A 20,952-nucleotide genomic window follows, 5' to 3' on the forward strand; every position below is an offset into this window, starting at 1 on the left:
AGAGAAGAGAGACAGAAATCTTGAAAGCTCATATATACAAAGTGTAGAAAAAAGTAATTTCCTTTGCTGTTTATCTTTCTCTACCCATGTAAACTATAAATAAGGCCTTCAATTTAATCTAGTATACACATATTAGAAATGAACAAATGTGGGATTCAAACATCATAACACCTAGACCCGACAATAAAAATACAAGGAACAAATTCTTCTTTAAATAAGGAAAAAGTGTAATGTTATCACAAACTAGGTTGTAGAATCTATAGATAAGAAGAGCTTTTATCACAAACATAACTTTATTGTCCAAAGTCTCCATTTCAGTTTCTTATACACAAGATATACGACATAATCAACTGTGACCAAGAGATTGTTCTTGGTCAGTGATTCACATTGTCTTTTTTTAGATTTTCACAAATTCTGTCAAGGAAACTCTGATATAAAATGGGTAAAAATAAACATTGTTCTGAATCGGCTGGCCAACGCAGAATCACTTGAATAAAAAAAATGCTGTAGTATAAACCAAATCTCTGATGAATTGCTGAAGGGTGAACTCAAGAGTGTTTGAAAAACTGTTATACAGGAAGATAACAGGGAGATAGAGCCTGTGAATATCAAGTGTATTGTAAGAGAACCGCAATACAAGGCCGGAGATATAAGGACTCCATTGGTATGGAAGAAGCCCGGGCAGGTGCTTTAAGTGAGGGCTTTTCAAACAATGTTCATGGACATTTGTAAAACTTTGATGCAATGCTCATCCTCACAGTATTTCTGTTAAATGCTAGTTAAAATGTCTGGAAAGAGGGTTTGCGGGGGTGGAGAGCTTTTTAACATGAAATGTTTATCTATATATCTCTTTCTGGTCCACTTTTGTAGCCAACGGTATATAGTTTGGGTCCAGACTTCACTTGGATCAAAGCGAATAACCATGTCAACAGTTGAAAGAGACAATAAAAGCAGTTCATGAGGCACTTATTCGTATCTCAGAATCCTGGAAAAAGGATTTTTGGTTCATTTACTTGGAGATTTATAAAACCAACTTTAAAATGCTATTTGACATGTTCTTCCAAATAGTGAACAGAAGAGTGAAAGTATGCACGAGGTATAGGAAAGGCACATAGCCAACCTTATCAAAGTGTCTTTTCCTAACCACAGAATTCTTTACGACTTAAAGGGACAGTTCACCTAAAAAATCATTTACACGCCCTCATGTCATTCCAAACAAGGCTTTCTTTCTCCTGCAGAACACAAAAGAAGATATTTTAAAGAACGTTAGTAACCAGACAACACTGGCCCCCATTGACTTCCATCGTGTAGACACAAAACCACTAGGAAATTTCTCAAAATATCTTCCTTTGTATACAAGTTTTTGAAGACATGAAGGTAAATAAAAGATGAGAGAATTGTTTATTTTTTGAGTGAACTATCCCTTTAAGGAACATGCCCGAAATAAATAAACACAGTTTTTCACACAGCATTCTTAAAAAAGCCATCAGTCGAGTCTCTCTTCAGTGTGTGGTCTAGTTTCGGAGTTCTCTGTGGTTTTAGACTCATGCTCTTTGAATATCCCGGCCAGTGTTTTGAAACGAGGACCCCAGCTTCTGTAATCCTCTTTGGAATCAAGCACCCAGGACTCGATGGAACTGAGAGATTCGGCAATCGAGCCCTCTCCCTCATAGGCATATGTAACAAGAGAGTCATAAGGAGGGTCTGAGTTGCTGATGGTGTCCTCATGGAGACAATGATGGATGTAGGCTCTGATGTCCTCGTCCTCTTCTGTCGACACGGCCACGCCACACTGATCATCCGATCTTATTTTTCGCGACTGCGCAGACTCGTCAATGCCTTTGGGATTGCGCAGCGTCCCGATGTCAAAGGCTTGAGTGTCTTCTTCACCACCGCCCTCGTCATCATAGTGGATCACATTGTCCCGTACATCCTCTTTGGACGACATCAGGGTGTCCTTCTTTTTGTCTCTTCTTACACCTATATAGAGCATCACCATGACTGCAAGACAACAGAAAAAAGTGCTTTCAATAACATGGGTTGCAGCAAAATAGACATTGACATGCAGTACATGCATACGCGACCCTTAAACAATAGGAGGATTTTGAAAAGGGTCAGTCGTGTGTTTTAGAGCCATTAGCTGATTTCCTTTTTTCTTCTGACGTGCGTATTCAAACTGGAACTAAAGAGGACGGCAGCCCGAGGGCAGCCGTAATGCAGTTCTGACATGCTGCCTGTCACCATCCTTGTGCCTCGCTCGTGCGAGACGAGGGTAGGTAGTTTTTCAGAGCTTTCATCTTCATCCTCAGAGGCAGTGGAGCTTGCTCGTTCCGTTACACTCAAAGAAAGAGAGAGAGGCACAGCTACAAGAATTTAAGATAAGTAAACCTAAAAAATGTACGCTAAAAATAAGCAGAGTGAAAAATGTACTAAATAAACCTGCATTTGTTTTAAAGGAAATATGTTATCAAGCTTTTATATTCCAGTCTTGAAGAATATAAGGGAAAAAGCTGAATATTTATTCTGATCATTAATTTTGCTTTTGCGCCCCCAAGTGGCTGCGGTATAAAAATCCAAATTTTCTGCCTGAATTGATTTTCTCTAGTATTTTTAAATGTTGGCAGGCAGATTTTGACATTCCCAACCCACCATTGATGCTTTTTTCTGTAAACCACATATACCTATATTAGTACATTATATCACTCGGACAACATGCTGTGTTTTATTGCCCACTTGTCTCATCATCTTTGTTAAAGTCCACATGAATTGCGCCGTATGTCTGGCTATAAGGACACAGTATGTGTGGCACACAGCATTTCGCTCACCCAGCAGAATGACAATGCACAGCAGTATGGCCATCACCGCTCCAGTACTGAGTCCCATGGGATAGAAGACCGCTTCCGCACTGCAGGAAAGCATCGAGCCGTCTGTGTCGCAGGCACACACCCGCACCAGCACCGTGCCCGTGCTGCTTCGGATCGGGTAGCCGCCGTCCTCCACCACTACCGGCACCAGGTACGCGTTCTGTTGCATTCTCCGAAACCCCCCTTGTCTTGTCACCAATCCAGCTGTGTTATCTGAAATGAGACCATTAAACCATCTGTGATATTTGCAGATACAGTGGAGTCTGTTAATTATTGTACTTAATGCAACATGATTACTGATAATCACAGACAGGTTGTCTTGATCTTAACTTGGCATCCCTGCATTTCTCCGTTCAAGAATATTATGCACTCACAAGTTTTATTCCAGGATTAAGAAGAGAAGAGCGTCGCTTTGAAGTGGAAATAAGTACAGAAAAGTGGTTCTGGTTAAGGGGATAACACGCAACTCTGGGGAAAAGCATGGCACACCTTTCTGAGAGGAGATTTAGATGCAGCTGGATCCCAAACAAAGCTAGGTTGCAAACACTTGAGGTTTTTAGAAATTGTTTTATGCACACTAGAGCATTTCTTACACTGACTATAATTTATAGTTTTAAACTATACATTAAACTATACATTCAATAAAATCCTCCTCGTCCCATCTAAGGCAAGCAGGACCACCCATTCTTATTCCTTGTCCAGCCAAGTGTTTCTTCTGATCCAAAGGAAATTGAAAAAGCTTTTAAATCAAACTTGAAAACATGGCGGTCAGGCGCCTGGTGGTCTTTCGCTGTGGCCTTTGCTTAGCGTTCGTCGATGTGTCAAAATGTGCTTGTCTTCGTCTGGAAGGTCGAACGACCCCGTCATCTGAGGTTTGTTACGCCTGAGCAAAACAGGGGATTTCTCTTGACAAGGTAGCAGCCATTAAAGTACACCTTGTGCCTGTATGGCTGCGTAGCCCTGAGTGACCCTGTCTCTGTGAATCACGGTTGATGATATTCATGTGCTGAGAACGCAAGGGACCGAGTTTGGGAGTGAGGCAGAGAGGCTGCAGGCATCTGTACAAATGGATCAGGCAGAGATGTGCAACTCTGGGACGCGAACGGTATCCACGGCACAGCACTCATTTAGTTATTATAGACAGATCCTGTCCTCACAGTGGCAACTGTAATGTTCTTATGAAGTGGGGCGTAGAAGCTATATCTTGACGTTGGTTCTAGAACAACACCACAGCTGTTAAGTACATTCATCAGCTGTTGCAGTGGAGTTCAACTGAGGGCAAGATAATAACTGAAAACTGACCGTCATAGAGCTTAATTGCAAAAATAATGGTTGTTTTTTCCCTACACATTCTTAGCACCCCATCTACCATTGCCGTCTAACCTATAACAGTTTATTACAGGTACTTTCTGTAAAGTTTTGAAACTATATAAATTAATAAAAAGCAGTAAGTGTGAATTGATGGTGGTCCCACCCCAAACGAATGCCAATAGTAAGCAATGTAAAGAACAAGAGTATGCATTCAGTAAGTAAATATGTCACAAACAATAATTGATGTATTGATAATCTATGCTTAAAATAAGTGTCGATGATTAATACTGATCCATTTATGTTCCCATACAAAACAAGTGTACTTTAAGTTAATTTCATTACGTATTCTCAAGTAAAGTTCAAGTATATTTTTAAGTATACTTTATAAGTGTGTCATCAATGTACTTAAAGTATTTCAATTAGTGGTGGGCATAGATTAATTTTTTTAATCTAGATTAATCTAGATTAATTCCAAGATTAATCTAGATTAATTCCAAGATTAATCTAGATTAATCTAGATTAAAATGGCTCATTTGAATTCTGCCGAAGGCATTCAGAATATGTGTGCTACCCAAATAATGACTAAAATTAAGTCTTTGAGAACGGGTTTCTCAAGCCAGGTGGCGCATTAGACCAGGGGCTCATCTCCTGTTTCCAAAATGCATCACAAACTGCTTGAGAAAGCTGTTCTACTATGATAATTGGTGATGAAAATTAAATTATGTTCAATAAGATGAACTTGTGTTTACTTCCGCATTAGCTAAGGGATGATTTCCGTTTAGGTGGTACTTGAGACTGGAAGAGCTCCTACAGTACATTTACATTTAGTCATTTAGCAGACGCTTTTATCCAAAGCGATTTACAAAGAGTGAGGGAGCAACAAGCGATATGTCATACAGGAGCCATAATACATTAGATCTCAATACAAAGTTACTGGTTTCAACTAAAGCTAGACCACTACCTGTTGAGAGAAAGTGTTTTTTTTTAAACCAATTCCGCATTGCACAAGGTGCCAACAACCTTAGTCTTGTCGATGTTTCTATTGGGAAGCTTCTTAAAAATTAATATTCCCTGAAGCAAACCCGGCGGCTTCATAGCTGCATCCATGTTAGCACGTCACGTTTGATGCGGTAATTTCACAGTAACGTTATGTTGTGTTCAGACCAAACGCGCGAATGAAGCCTTGCTTATGAGATGATGAGGCGGCGCTAAGGACGCGAATGAAGCCCTTATGAGGTGATGAGGCGGCTTCTGCTTCCGCGAATGACGCGAATCACGCGAGTTGAAAAATCTCGTTCTCGCCCCGTACAGTGCAGTTAAGCTGGTATACATCCGCGCTAAAATATCAAGGTGAAAGTCATCATAGCTTGCGTAGTATAGACCCAGCTGCCAACCCAACTTTGAGAATAGATTAAAGGCGACATTTTTTTTAACGCGCGATAAGAGTCTCACTGCGTTAACGGCGTTAACGGCGTTAACGGCCCACCACTAATTTCAATAATACTAACCACAAAATCTTGTGAACAGTTCCCCTTGGTTTTTAGAATTTCTACTACAATACTAAACTTAACTATTAAAAGCATAAAATGAGTATACTTTAAGTGTAACAGTAGTAAGTTTTGAGTACACAACTAGTCTACAACTGCATATTTTGTTTGCAACTATACTACAAGTGCACTTATAGGTATACTGATGGTTTAGTTCAATTTTAGATTACTACATTCTGTTTTTACACTCAAAGTAGTGCTTTGTTTTCTTTATGTGAACTTATATGCAATGTTTATTATATACTTATATTCACACTTTACTGTATCAACTTGAACAAGTCAGTTTAAAAAAACTGTATAAAACTATATGAAAGTATTTACTCAGTTAAAAGAGTAAACACAACTACAAGAAAACTATCCTTAGAATACTTCGTTATACTTTCAGATTTGATCAGATTTCCATCATCAAAATGTTGAGTGTACGGCAAATATACTATACTTTCTGTAAGTAAATATACATAAGCGTTAATATATTATACTGTGGTGACCCACAAGTAAGACTGAAAGAGACCTTCACCTAGGGACTGTACCTTCAAAGGAGAGGTGTTATGATTTGTGGAGTTCCGCGTTAATGCGAGGTGGCCGTTTTGACCTCACTCGCAGTTCAGTGTGATATATATAAAAGTGGAGAGTAAAGCTGACTCGACGCATCTCCGTCTCTTGTCTCCTCATTTATTGCACTCCACAATACTATATTTCCGATAAGTAAATAAAAAGTAGAGCGAAATTATACTTTTCTTCTGTTTATCTTATTAGAAGTACACTAACAGCATACTTCTTATTTTTTTGAAAATCATGAACATTTGTCAGTATGCTGTGGGCGGCAGCTTTAACTTTTACTTTAACGCCCAAAATGCACTATTTACCTTAAAATGGAACACTCTGGTAATTTAAAACCATAATACAAAATAAGTGTATTTACTGTAAATAGGTGTGGCTGAGTGATGTGTCATGCGCTTTCCAACTTACTTCCATAGTCCCTGATTGTGAAGTTTCTGTTTCTGATGTGCGAAGGGGATTTGAAATAGAACCTGTGTTGTACGGCGGGCACATCTCTGTCTGTGGCGCTGATGATCTGAATCACCTAGAGAACAGATAATGACAAGACGGTGATCTGAATAAACAGCCTGAAAAAACATGACGGAGAAGAGATTTTATGAAAGCATTTATAATGTTCAAAAAGACAGCAACAGGCTGTAAGACTGACAGAGTAGATGCGCTCGACTCATCGGGCCTCAGAGGAATCATGTGAGGTTGCTTGCTGCCTTTATGATGGAATAACATGGGAGCGTAGCTTATGACTCGAGCGCCGTCAGCTCTTTAGAGCTCTGATGACTAAAGCATGTCTGCTTAGTGAATAATAGCATGAGACAATTGTTGACAGTTTTTATAGAAATCACTGCTTCATCCGCTTAGTGGATTGTAAATTCGCACAAATACATTAACTATTGTTTCACTACGGTGACCAAACAGGTGAGCAAAAATAACAATGTTTTCATAAATCTTCTTTTGTTCTCTGTTAGCATGAGACACTGACATGCAGCATTTTGCGGGCAGTGGCTCTTTAAGCATGCAAGAAGAAGATCAAGGTACAGCTCACTCTTACATTAATTCACTCCAGCTCAAACAGGCCAAGAAGCTCACATGCACACTTACCTGGCCTACTTTTGCATTTTCACAAACAAATGTCGCGTATTCAAAGGCAAGTTCTGGAGGAAACTCGTTGACATCCAACACCTTGATTGTGACAGTGACTTTGCTGGACAGCAGGGGGTTGTCTGAAAGATCAAACGGGAGACTGTCTGTGATTCACATTCAGTGGATCAGTGGCAACATGTCAGTTGGAAAAGGAAAGAAAGGAGTATCTCATATAAGACTCAGGAAGCCTCTGGAATCTAATACAGCCGGTTGCGTTCATTATATAACAAGTCATTCTGTGGATTCTATTATAGCTATGTCAATAAATAAACTATTTTTTTGTTTTTTATTTAAAAAAAAAATCTATAAAACTCAAATCTGTAAAAGGTTGTTGTCATTAGGCATTGTCAATTTGACAATAATGGCATCTGTTTTTATATTTTATGTCATTGAGTGGGGCACTGCTGTATTTCCATTAATGTCCACTAGATGGGGATGTGTTCCTGGGTATATTTTTCCAAGCAAGTGGTTTTTGTGATATGTGTTTTCTACATAAAATCATCCGACATCATGTAAAACATTTTGTGAAAATATCACATGGATATTTTAATATTGACTAAGTAAACCAAGACAAACATTGAAATCATAGTGAAATTGATAGTTGAAATGAAACTTTGATTCCCATTATCGCATAAATTAGATTTTGAGCCTGGTTTTCCCATAATATGCATACCGTTGCTGTCATTCTGAAACATCATATGTCTAAATTAGATGGTTTTCTAGAAATTAAAAAACAAAGTACTTTTTTTTTTAAATGAGTGCATATTTGTTGACTAGTACTTTTTAATACTTTTTATTTGTTAGATATTTGCAAAACCCAGTGATAAACATAAAGAGTGACTAATAATCAAGAAAGTAAAAATAAATAAATATGGGAGATACGTGGATACTTATGCATGTCCACGCATGTCACTGTGTATCTGTATGTGAATGAAACTTTGAAATCATACTTACTAACTTTTGTTGCTACAACAGTGACGTTGTGTTCAGCATTTCTTTCTCTGTCCAGAGCATCATTGACTGATAGAGTACCCTCAATGGGATCAATGTCAAAGTGGTTTTCAGAGTTCGTTCTCCACTCAATAGAATACCTACAGATCAATACACCAAAGAAAACAGGGGGGTTTTCGAGCAAGAGGGATAGAGGCTGTTCTATGGTCGTGTTATTGTGATAGATCAGTAATGAAAACAAAATTTTGCTATACAAAACTAACCATCTGATATGGGTTCTGTGATATCTATGATCATTCTCTAATCATTTCTGTCAGAAATAGTAGACATGAAACGTTCTAAGTGGGGATAGTTAGTCATAAGTGTTTTTTTAATGATGAATAAGCATCTAGAGCCAGAACGATATAGGGCTTTCACACTTGAAATGGTTAACCCCGGGTTATTCTAAACCCCAGATAAACAGAATCCTGGTTTATGTTCACAGTGTTTATAATTTACCAGGGGTTAAGAGATTACCCTGGGTATTCACAACCTGATGTTTCACACTGTACATCACTAAACCCTGGGTTAACATTCTTATTTGCATATTTGCAATATCAACATTAATGCTTGGATAAATACTGAAGCGCCAAACTGACTGAATAAAAATAGTGTGTGGTTCCTTTAAACAACCGAAAACATTGTTTTTTCAGCATCCGGAAAAAAAGAACACCTCACAAATCCTTTTTGGCTGTTTTAAGCCTCCTAAAACGTTACTTAATTAAATAAAAAAAACTCAAAGGATTGTTTACACAGTGTGACTGTGCACACCTTGTGAAATGATGTAAGCGCTGTTCAGTTTTTGGTTGGGTGTCCATTGCGAAGCGTCTGGTCGTATCATTTTACCCCCGCTATATTTAAAACTGCACACTTTTGACACCGCATTGCAGGATTAACTGTGCTTTGGAACAGGGTTTCATAACCCCAGCTAAAATGTGTGGATAAACCCGCTTCAAAATCACAACTGTGAATTGTTTGTTTATCCAGGGTTAAAAGTGGGGTTTACAATGAAGATAACCCAGGGTTAAGCACAGTTAGAAAATCCCTTATCTCTTGTAGTGTAAAATTGTAGCATTATATGTTAAAATAATAACATTTATTGAAATATTTATGTCTGTAATATCACATTTTTCGTTCATATAAATACACCCTTGTATAATAAAAATATTCCATATGACTTTTGTGCTAGAGTATATTCAAACTATTCTGAATCCATAAAGACTGTGAAAATGAAAATTGCCTTGAAAATCTAGCTTGACAGATGGGTCGCTGTTTACTTTGTAAGTGGTGACTAGTAAAAGACTAAGTCACGTTCACAGATCTAGCCAAAAGGGTCTTTGATTCTTGAGTCTGGTTCAGTACTATTCGGTCAATAATTCAATCCAAATGTCATCCGGTGCTGACCCAGCTGAATCTTGTGTTTAGTCTTAACGAACTTCCTCTCTGGTTAACTACTCTCAAGTTTGTTTTCCTGAAAGAAAATTGCATTTACAAAGTAAACAGTGTATTTTTATTTACAGTATTTAGTTGATTTAGTTTAATTTGTGTTTTTTTTCATAGAACCCATGCCAACACAATGCTCAACCAATTGAGCCACAGGCAAACAGCAACACGACAGATATTGTTATGAGTTTTAAAAACACATGTTTAAAACAATGTAGACTACTGCATTTTGAAAAAGGTTACATGCGTATGGTCATAAGTAAGTTTATGGTATGGTTTATAAATTGTAAATTAGCAATTATGCACACCTAAACTGCAGATCAATGTATAATGCTTACAATGCAATTTCATAGCATGCCCCATTTGTTGCTAATGTCGTTCAGACAATGACCCTTACAGCATTACACCAAATGCAAATATCACAACATGACTATATAGACACTAGCATAAACATTTTTCCCGTTCACCCTGACATCAATTTTAGATTATTTTCAGAGGTCACCAAGTGACGTGACTTGTGACCTACACAACAGGCCAGGGCTTTGGAAATCCTTTGAGATCTTCTGTTGTCTTTTCCGGAAAAAATCTTTCATGGGTTGGATGGGTGGACGATTCATTGCTATCTGTCACTTTATGTATGAACAAGGCTCATTATTTCGTTTTTTAGGACAAGATGCTTCGATTCTGCTTTATTTCAATGGTTGTGGCTAGAAGGGATATAGCTACCTCCACTGGGAATGCGCACTTCAATACCACATATTTTTTTTATTAATGTAAGGTTAGGTTTAGGGATGGGGTATAGTTGTAGGCGGTAGCTTATGTAATTTAATTTAAGGCAAGATTTTGCATCACTTTGGCAGTAGCTGCATCCCTTCTATGCACAACCCCTTTCAACCTGTAAGTGTAATTGGAAACATTTTGACAACTGAAAAATAACCTTTCATCATGCCTGCTACCTTTCGGCCCCACTTTTGAGACCTGCAGAGACCCATGTCTCTTTAGCGCAGCAATAGCATGAGTGAAAACAGTCCTGTGGATCAGTGAAGCCAGAAGAATAGCAGCAGACCATTATCTGGGTTATACTCCTGTTATCCCGGGTGTATCTTCACCCCCTCGCCCTAGGTACTCTAGTAAAGTAAAGCCTCAGTGAGAGGCTCGAAGTGATTCTGCTACTAAGTGTTGCTGAGCTTCTCTTGTACACACAGAGATGGAGCTGGACGTCACAGACTGGATTCTCCTGTCAAATCACACTTTCATATCAAATTTCTGTTTATAAATTAAAACAACTCAACTTAAGATAGACTAAACAATGGTTTTCTCTGGCACTTTAACTCAATTTAATATATTTTTTTATAGCTTTGTGATTATGTTTTACATAATGTGTATAATAAGGTGGAAATGGCCAAAATAGACTCTAGTTGGTGACACGTTTTATATTTTTAAACCACAGGCGAAGAAAACCACATTATATATATGTATTAAATGCGCATAGCCTTTGGAGGCCATTTCATGGAAAAAAGATGGAAATCCTCTTCTGAGTTTGAACTCCACCCACCCTTGAAATGTACTCCTTGGACTTTGTATATATACAGCCACAGAAAAAAACAAGACAATTTCTAAGACCAATTTCAGTTTTTCTACTTACTATTTATAGGTATGTGTTTAGGTAAGATGATTATTTTTGTTTTATTCTGTTAACTACTAACAACATTTCTCCCAAACTAGAAACACAAAATATTGTTTCTATTTGCATTTCTTTGCAGAAAAACTGGAGAAACAGGTGGAAATAACAGAAATGATGGTCAGGATTTTTCAGACCTCAAATACTGCAAAGATAACAAGTTCAAGAAATATTTTTTATGTCATAACCTCAATTTTCATCACAGTTTGCAATGCGTCTTGTCAAATTGTCGTATTTAACAAAAGCATTCTCTTAAGAGATCCTGAATTGCAAATATTTTTATTTTGAATGCTCTCACATGCTTTTAACATCAACATTTTAACACTTTCAAAGACACTTAAATGAACCCCCTTCCCAAAAAAGCAAATGTGCCACATTACATGAAGTCAACACTTGCAAACTGCTACAGAAGTTTGTCAGAGTAGATTCAATCAAACCAATGCAAAACAAGATTGCCAAACCAGGTCCCAGACGCCAGAGAGAGGCAGACACCAAACCCACGGGAACGCGTTTGTTATTGGTTTATGTTGTCTATGTACACGTGGACCCATTCTCACAAAATAAATCTGAAAGGAATTCCCTGAGAGGGCTTGCGTATACACCCATGCATTTAAGTGTGAATACAAAGGTGAGTGTGCTGCCTGCATACCTTATAGGACTGTTGCCAACATCCAGGTCCTCGGCTGTAACCGCTCCTACGATAATGCCTACAGGCGTGTCCTCATACATCTCCATGCTATAGGACGGCCGGCTGAAGACAGGAGGCTCCTCCACATCCAGAACGTTCACTTTCACCGTGGCCGTGTCTTTAAAGGGTCCCAAATGTAGGAAGCGATGATCAAGAACAACGTTTGAAGCCTCGACTTTAAAGGTGTACGCCTTCCTGGTCTCGTAATCGAGACGCTGTGAAATGAATAATACGTCTTACATCAATCAATCAATCTTGAAGGGTTTAACTTAATTGCATTCATGTCTGTGAGATGTGAGGCTGTACACTGTTACAGAATAAGAAAACACAGCCAATTTCATTCAGGGTATAAAACTCAAAGTCAAGATCTAACTAGAATGCATCCACGACAGAGGGCTAATGCCAAGATCAAAACGTGAGGAGAACAATAAACAGCAGTCCACCCTGGACTCACATGGGAGAAGAAAAGAAATCAAGTGGGGAAAGTCTTTGGCCGGTAGCTCTTGCATCACTCTGCTCATTCAGTCTTGTAAAAGGCAGGATTTTATTCAGTCACACCTGAGACGCAGTGAGCTGGGACAGACCGCACACTTCAGAACTTCACAAGTGACTTGAAAGTGTCTAACAGATTTATTCACTTTCAATTAAATTGCGCCTGGGGCATAAGTGAATGGAACACATCCGATTTAATGAAATTAATGTATTAGGAATGGGATGACAAAGCAAAGGCCTCACAGAACACACAGAGAGCAAATTACCTCAATTACTCAAACCACTGCAGAACACACACAAATACATTTGTTGTGATAAATCTTGTCTTGTTTATTCACTAATGTTTGCCTGGTTGGGTATGTGAGACTGTGGCTTCTCTAAGCTTATAAAAATTTAAATTCAAGTGAGCCTATTATGCTTATTACAAAAACACTCCAGGACATCTCATTTTGCTCAGTAAAGTAGGCGTTTTAAAAACTAACATCATTTCGCAAAAACATTTTTGACACCACTGACAATAACAGATACTTTTGCCATTTTTTATAAAATAAGTGTTTCTGCAAAAACACGAATATTGAGGGGTTTCTTTTAACATGAAAGTAAAGAAAAATGTATTTTTTTTTAATGCTCTTTCTAGGTTTTCATTTGTGTTTAGTTTGAGCATCAAGTTGGTCTGATGTTTCTCTTTAAGTTACCTATGAGATACATGGGTAAAATAATCTGGATTTGTAAATGTTGGAGTTCATATTGAAATCTTGAGTAATGTTGACTTGACTGCAGGCTTAGCATATCTGAGCTCAGTTTTTAACATTGTTGATGTGATTATAAAAGTTGACCCAATATAAAGAAAATATTCTATCATTTACTCAAACTCATGTCATTGTAAACCTGTATGACATTCTTTCTTCCGCAGAACACAAACGAAGGTATTTTGAAGACAGTTGGTAACCAAACAGCGCTGGCACCAATTCACTTCTATTGTATGGACACAAAACCAGTGCAAGTCAATGGGTGCCGATTAACAACATTCTTCAAAATATCTTCTTTTGAAGTAAGTCGGACCGGTTTGAAATGACATGAGGGTGAGTAAATGATGACATTATTGTTACTTTTGGGTGAATCATTTTAAGATCTTTTATTAAATTCTATTGAAGAAATTTGTGAGATTTATTTTCCCCTTGAGACGGAGACTTTAGCAAAAGTTTCTACTTACTTTCATTTATTCTCATTGCCGTCAAGGAGAAACAGTTATCTCAGCTGTGATTTGTTCTTTATTACTTCATTGTGTTTGGTTCATAAGTACACTAAAAAAATGTTTTGCTGCTTGTTCAATTAACTTAACTTGCTCAAGTTAACACAACTTTTGAAAAATGTGGTCACAACATGATTGTTTTATGTTTAGTCAAATAACTGAATCCATTCATTTTTGGGACATTCATTTTGGTGTTGTCTTAACATTAGTCTAAACACTTGTTAGTGTTTAATGTTCATCTATCTTCAAGGTTTTGAAGAGTTTGTAATATTTGTGAGTTTTTTGAGTCATTTTTGAATTAGAATTTCTGTCAAGCTTGGTCAAGAGATAAAAGAAAATGTTGTGTCACATTAACTAAAAACGGTAATGTTGAGAACTTTTAATGAACATATGAAATGTTAACATATAAAAATCATGTTTTTTTAACGTTATTTTGTGTAGTAGGCATGGGAAGATAAAACATCGTTAACCTGACAAAATTATTTCTATTATGCATTGCATAACATTATTCAGTAGGTATGATACAAATTAATTTATTCAAGACTTCTAAAAATAAGTTTATACAACAAGATTATAAAGAATCGTTTCCAGCAAATGATATTGTATTGGAGAAATGATATTCAATTTCGTGGAAATGTTTTCCTAAATTTAATTAAGTTTTTTCAAAAACCTTTTTTTTGAGTGTATAGCTAAGTGTACATTTTATTTTACACTTTCTACCAGTAAACTTTTTACAAGTTTGTTATGAGCCTCAAACCGGAGCTTTGTATAATGAATATATCTGACCTTAAAACTTTGCAGATCAGCTCAGGTACAGTAATTTTACTAAAACACTTGACTGAAAACATGACTGAATGACAACTCTTTTTTTTTTTTCAGCACATTACTGTTCCTGCAGGAGTTCTCATCTTCAGTCAACATTGCAGAATAAGGTTTAGATATGTATGTGCAGTGATGTCTGGAGGCTGAGCTCATTATTGTGCTGACCATGCTGAAACAATAACATCCTCAGGCATAACAGAACAGCGATCCAGCTGGACCATCAGATGCACGCATTGGCCCCTGCGGCAACCTATGGCCATCATTAACCTTGATGTGGTTTAAAAAACTTTGCTTAGAAATTCTGACCTGAGAAGGAATGTAATAATGGTATAGTCTTTTCTATATCCAACAATAACATTCGGTTGAATTAGGAAATCGTTGAGGTATTTAATTGCCTTACCATAAATAGCGCACTGTCAGAAAAAAGGTACAAAAGGGGATGGTACTCTTTTATAAAGGAAACCTTTGCACCTAATGAGTGCATATAGTACATCAATGGTACCTTTTGGTATCAAATATACACACATCTGTACCTAAATGGTACATATTAGGACGTTTTGCACCTTTTTATCTGACAATGTGTGAATGTTTTAATTGCAAAACTATACATTTACTCAATTCTATTGTCGTCTAAACCTGTCCTGTTGCAGTTCTCTGTGTCCTTTGAACTTCTTCTTGCAACAAAGTAATGCTGGAAACCTTTAGATGGCAGTGTTTATCTAGTCCCAGTGTCTTCTGAGACCGTTCCATTGAGAATTAACACAAAGTCTCAGTTCTCCGGTTTGGATCCTCTCCACTCAAAAGAGAATGTTAATCAGATGCAGGCACATAGTTGTTTTGTTATTCAATACGCTGCACATAGCAAAATTTTAATTTATTCCCCTACTTATTGACATTTATTCATGAATTCTTAACGGCACTGTGGTTACAAGTTTGTAAGAAGTCAAAATCCATTCCAGGTTAGAAACGTTGAATTTCCGCTTACTTCAAGAAATGTAAAAGCATTTAAACTTATTTTCAGCCTCCCACACTAATAAACATTTGTCCTCTGAGCCAAGTAATCCCAGCAAAACCTAAAAAAGGAGCAGCAAGTTACAATTACCAAAACCTTCCTGGGTGTAGCTGCCTATTACTTAAAGGAACAGTCCACTTTATTTAATTTAATAAATTGAGTTCTACGGTTTTAGAATGTATTCTGTCGATCTCCGGGTCTGGCGCGATTAGACCAGTAGCATCGCGTTCAAAAATGACCAAAGAGTTTCGATATTTTTCCTATTTAAAACTTGACTCTTCTGTAGTTATCGTGTACTAAGACAGGCGGAAAATTAAAAGTTGCGATTTCCTAGGCGTTTTGATTAGTAACTATACTCCCACTCCAGCGTAATAATCAAGGAAGTTTGCTGCCGAAACATGGCTGTAGCAGGCGCAGGGTTATCATGGAGTGCATGTGCTAGGCTAACTTCTAAGTTACCGCGTGATAACACTGCGCCTGCTGTGGCCATGTTACGGCAGGAAATTAAAGAAGAATCAAATTTCTCTTTGGTCATTTTTGAACGCGATGCTACTGGTCTCATTTGATTCAACGATCTGTGCTAAGCAATGATGAAAGTGCTATCACCAGACCCGGAGACCGACAGAATACATTCTAAAACGGTAAACTCAACTCATTTACTCTTGGGAAGTGCAGTGAAAAAAAGTGTAGTGTTCCTTAAAGTCCCATAAATTGCAAGAGTCAAATCCACCTTATGTCATGGTGTTGACACAGAGACAATTATCTTCTCCAATTAACCCAGCTCATCCTCTTACCGCTCGAACCAGCGCTGATCCAATAAAGTCACGAGACCCCAAATGTTCAATCTCAGCGTTTCAGAAAAGTCCCAGTGAAGCGCAGCAGGGAAGTGATGGAGCGGCTCGACAAAGTGAAGTTAAAGCAGAGGGAATTCTGTTATTGAGAACGAAGGAAAGAAAGGCCATTGTCATTGACCCTCTTCCATGCCCCATGGTGAGGATGCCACATATCCATTTGCAGACGTTTTTTTGGGTCACCAGATATGGCACACCAATTTTGCAATGTAAGGACTATGTCACATTGCCGTGCACAGGGAATATAAAAAGGTGGAAAATAAAAGAGGGAGTGAAGGACGGGGAGAAAAATGATCGCCCTGGCTCTCGTGATCTACTGCAGTTAAACCGTTACATTATGAAACACGGCAAAGCCCCCAAAAATACGTTGACATTCTGTGGATGCCTCATCTGCAGCAGAAACAAAGTACAGCAGCAGTGTTCAGCGGCAGACTGTCATTACATTTCTACAGACTACACCAGCTTTGAGTAATGAAGGAGTAACCTCTCCACCCCCCAGAGAATAAGAACACTCCAAAAGCGTTTGTTTTAGCTTAGGGCTTATACCATGACCAGCTCATCTGCAACTGGCCGGGAGTCCAAGAGAATGTCTACTTATCACTTCACATCAGGAGGTAGACATTACAATGACCACAACATTCATATATTCATGCCCGCTAAATTCAAAAATATTGAGCTCATAATGGTTTTTGAAACTCCATTTCGAAATGTCAGCGTTATAGGTTTCGTTTTCATCCCCGCAATGTTGGCAAAACAGGAATGGAGAAGCAATGTTCTACGGACTACCACATCCACATAATGAATTGATAAATTCTGAGAGCAGATGTTGCATACTGTAGTGTGGGATAAGCGTAAGCACTTTCGTGGCTTAATACATTATTCATTCACAACGCTATGGATGGTCATCCAATAATAAGATACGAGTCACTTGAGGGTAAACACACACAAGCTCGTGAATGAAGGAGCACTGTGGGTTATTGCTATCTCCGTGAATTCACAGCTGTGTGAAAGCTTTGGAAATAACATTCTGATTTGCATCTGCCGTGGCACCCGGCCTTAGATAGGGTGGCAAAATATTTCAATATTGCATCCAAATGCCGGCAAAGAATTCAATGCAAATTGTTCAATGAAAACAATCACGCTAAATATGGAACAATGCAGCTAAATGTACCATTACAAATGTAATTGTATTATATTCACATCCTCTCACAAACTATCTCTACTGTTTATACAGGACATCTTTATTATTATTAAGATTTTATTAAAATGTATCATTACCTTGAGCTTATCCTCTTACATTCTACTACACAGATTCTAGATGCAGTAAAATCCATCTTAAAGAGATAGTTCCCCCAAAAATGTAAATTTTGTAATTTCAAACCTGTGTGACTTTCTTTCTTCTGCAAAACACAGAAGAAGATATTTGAAAGAATGTGGGGAACCGTACAACGGCGGTACCTATTTACTGATGATAGAATTTTCACTTTTGGGCGAACTACTTTAACTTGTATTGCTTATTCACTTTCATGCATCAATGAAACACTGCTCCCAAAACGCTAATTCCATCATCATTTGTTCACTCTCATGTCACGACTTTGTGCAGCACAAAAGATATTTATCAAACATGCATTCAAAAGGGTGGCGAGAACAGCAAACGTGATTTATGATCAGAGGTTTGTCAAGCTTGTAAACATACAAGAAGCACAAATCTAGACACAGCATAAAAGCAGCCCATCCGATATGACTGCTTTATGTGAGGATCAGATTAAAATTCAGGCTATTATTCACAGAAAATCGTCTGTGTAGTTCTCGAATCTCATTCGAATGTCTGCAAGCTTAACATCAATGATGCAAAATGTCACTGGATCTGAGGTTGGTTTAATAACCAGAATCACAACAAGCTAGATTTGAATAAGCATATATTTAATGCACAAATAAAACTTGAGAGGCACGGTGGAAAGGATAGTATCTTAATGGGGAATATTAAAATCCTCACACAAGGCACATAAGTCCTATGTTTAACATGACTTTTAATTTATATTCACACAGGTCTGTAATGGCATGAGCGCAAAGCAAATGAAGACCATTTTGTTGTTTTTCTGCAACCTATCCCTTCATTATAAACTGGGTCCAATAAGGCAACGCCACTGCATGAATAATGAATGACTTCAGCATGTACAGTAAATACAGTCAGACACCAAATCAGTTTTCAGCAGAGGCAGAAATGACAAAGGAACTCTGACTCTACCTTTCTCAGTATCACGGTTCCCTCCTGAGTGTGTTTATTGCTGTGAATATCGAACAGTGATCCTCCATCAGCAGGAAAAATGCTGTACTCCACATCAGCATTCTTCCCGGAGTCCAGATCATGAGCTCTGAGCCTCCCCACAGATGAGCCCACTGGTGAAGATTCAGGGACCCGCAGGTGAAAGATACCTGGATTCACAAACATCTGTATTAGTAATTATCAAGAAATTAGCTTAAAATTTTTTTGGATTTCTACAAACCCCAATTCCAATGAAGTTGGGACGTTGAGTAAAATGTAAATAAACCAGAATACAGTGACTTGTAAATTCTCTTGGACCCATATTTACTTGAATGCACCACAAAGATAAGCAGGGACGTCCCTGAAAAAGACGTTGCTTGAATGTCAGCATATTCTGCTCCAAAACCTGTATGTACCTTTCTGCATTAATGTTGCCTTCACAGATGTGTAAGGTACCCATGCCGCGGGCACTAAAACACCCCCATACCATCATAGAATCTGGCTTTTGAACTTGCGCTGATAGCAATCTGGATGGTCGTTTTCCTCTTTTGCCTGGAGGACACGACATCCATGATTTCTAACAACAATTTGAAATGTGGACTCATCCGACCACAGTACACTTTGACAGTTTGCATCAGTCCATCTAAGATGAGCTCGGCCTAGAGAAGCCGGCGGCACTTCTGGTTGCTGTTGATGTATGGTTTTTGCTTAGCATGGTATTGTTTTAACTTGCACTTGTAGATGCTACGACAAAGTGTGTTAACTAACAAGGGTTTTCCAAAGTGTTCCTGAGCCCACGTGGTAATATCCTCTACAGAATAATGTCACTTACATGCAGAGATTGTTCCAGATTCTCTGAATCTTTTGATGATATTATGGACTATAGATGAAGAAATACCTAAATACCTTGCAATTGCACATTGAGTAACGTTGTTCTGGAGTATTTGCTCCCGCTAGCAAAGCTCAACTTTCCCAATCTTTTGTTGCCATTGTCGGAGCTCATTTGGAACGTGTTGCAGGCATCGATTCAAAATGACTGAATATTTAGATAAAGATTATCAGTTTAAACATGACATGTCTTGTCTTTGTGGTGCATTCAATTAAATATGTGTCCAAAAGAATTTGCAAGTCACTATATTCTGCTTTTATTTAAATTTTACACAATGTCCCAACTTTATTGGAATTGGGGTTTCTAAATGTAGGAATCTTGTGGGTTCAACACTACATTCAAAACATTTGGATCATCACAGGAAGGAATTTTAATAAATATGAGGCTACGGTAGGTCACTTACAATAAAAGTAATACGCTCAACTGAGCCAAACATTAAAATGCAATCTGTATTTTACAAGTAAAACCCCAAGACCTAAACATTATGGGGCGGTTTCCCAATCGGGGATTAGGCTAAACCAAGGCTAGGCCTAAATTAAAATAGGATATTTAAGATTATTATTATTGGATTATTTTGGAGCACCCAATGGGTTAGTTTACGTAAAAATAAATTCTTTCATCAAATTATTCACCTTCTCGTCATTACAAACCTGTATGAGTTTTTTTTCTTTTTCAAAACACAAAAGAAGATATTTCGAAGAATATTGGTAACCAAACAACATTGGCCCCCATTGACTTCCATTGTATGGACACAAAATCATTTAGACATTTCTCAAAATATATTCTTTTGTGCTTCACAGATAAGTGTCATATACAGGTTTTGAACAACATGGCGATGAAATGAAAATGACTGGCTGAACTATGCCTTAAAGTGTAATGAGCATTATACCATAAATACACCATAACGTTCTCATAAGACCCTACATTTAAAAATCACTATGAGACTTAGTGAACAACAATCCTTCACTTATCACTTCAGCAGCTCTGAGTAGAAGTCCAGATATCCTAATCACATTTAGGAATACAACATTATTTAGTTGCACACAGAAGGAGCCCCAGGAGATCTTGATAGTGGCCAGTGGTAAATCTGAGATACTTTGCCATGCTGGGTCTTGCATAGTGTTTTTCCTGTTTCAAACAAAGCTC

General features: G+C 37.9%; 1 protein-coding gene across 1 annotated transcript in view; it reads right to left on the minus strand.

Annotated features, from left to right (window-relative positions):
* Positions 1–374: 374 nt before the first annotated feature.
* The window catches only part of cdh12a (cadherin 12, type 2a (N-cadherin 2)), a 43,593-nt gene continuing 23,015 nt past the window's right edge, over positions 375–20,952 (minus strand). Inside the window, exons 6-12 of the mRNA XM_056742972.1 lie at positions 18,900–19,087; positions 12,184–12,437; positions 8,375–8,511; positions 7,379–7,500; positions 6,692–6,806; positions 2,826–3,077; positions 375–2,001 (exon numbers count right to left, since the gene is read on the minus strand). Of these exons, the coding sequence (XP_056598950.1) occupies positions 1,487–2,001; positions 2,826–3,077; positions 6,692–6,806; positions 7,379–7,500; positions 8,375–8,511; positions 12,184–12,437; positions 18,900–19,087 (1,583 nt within the window). The 3' untranslated portion in view covers positions 375–1,486. The remainder of the gene's footprint in view (positions 2,002–2,825; positions 3,078–6,691; positions 6,807–7,378; positions 7,501–8,374; positions 8,512–12,183; positions 12,438–18,899; positions 19,088–20,952) is intronic.

The sequence above is a fragment of the Triplophysa dalaica genome, chromosome 3 (genome assembly GCF_015846415.1).
Source record: "Triplophysa dalaica isolate WHDGS20190420 chromosome 3, ASM1584641v1, whole genome shotgun sequence".
Taxonomy (NCBI): domain Eukaryota; kingdom Metazoa; phylum Chordata; class Actinopteri; order Cypriniformes; family Nemacheilidae; genus Triplophysa; species Triplophysa dalaica.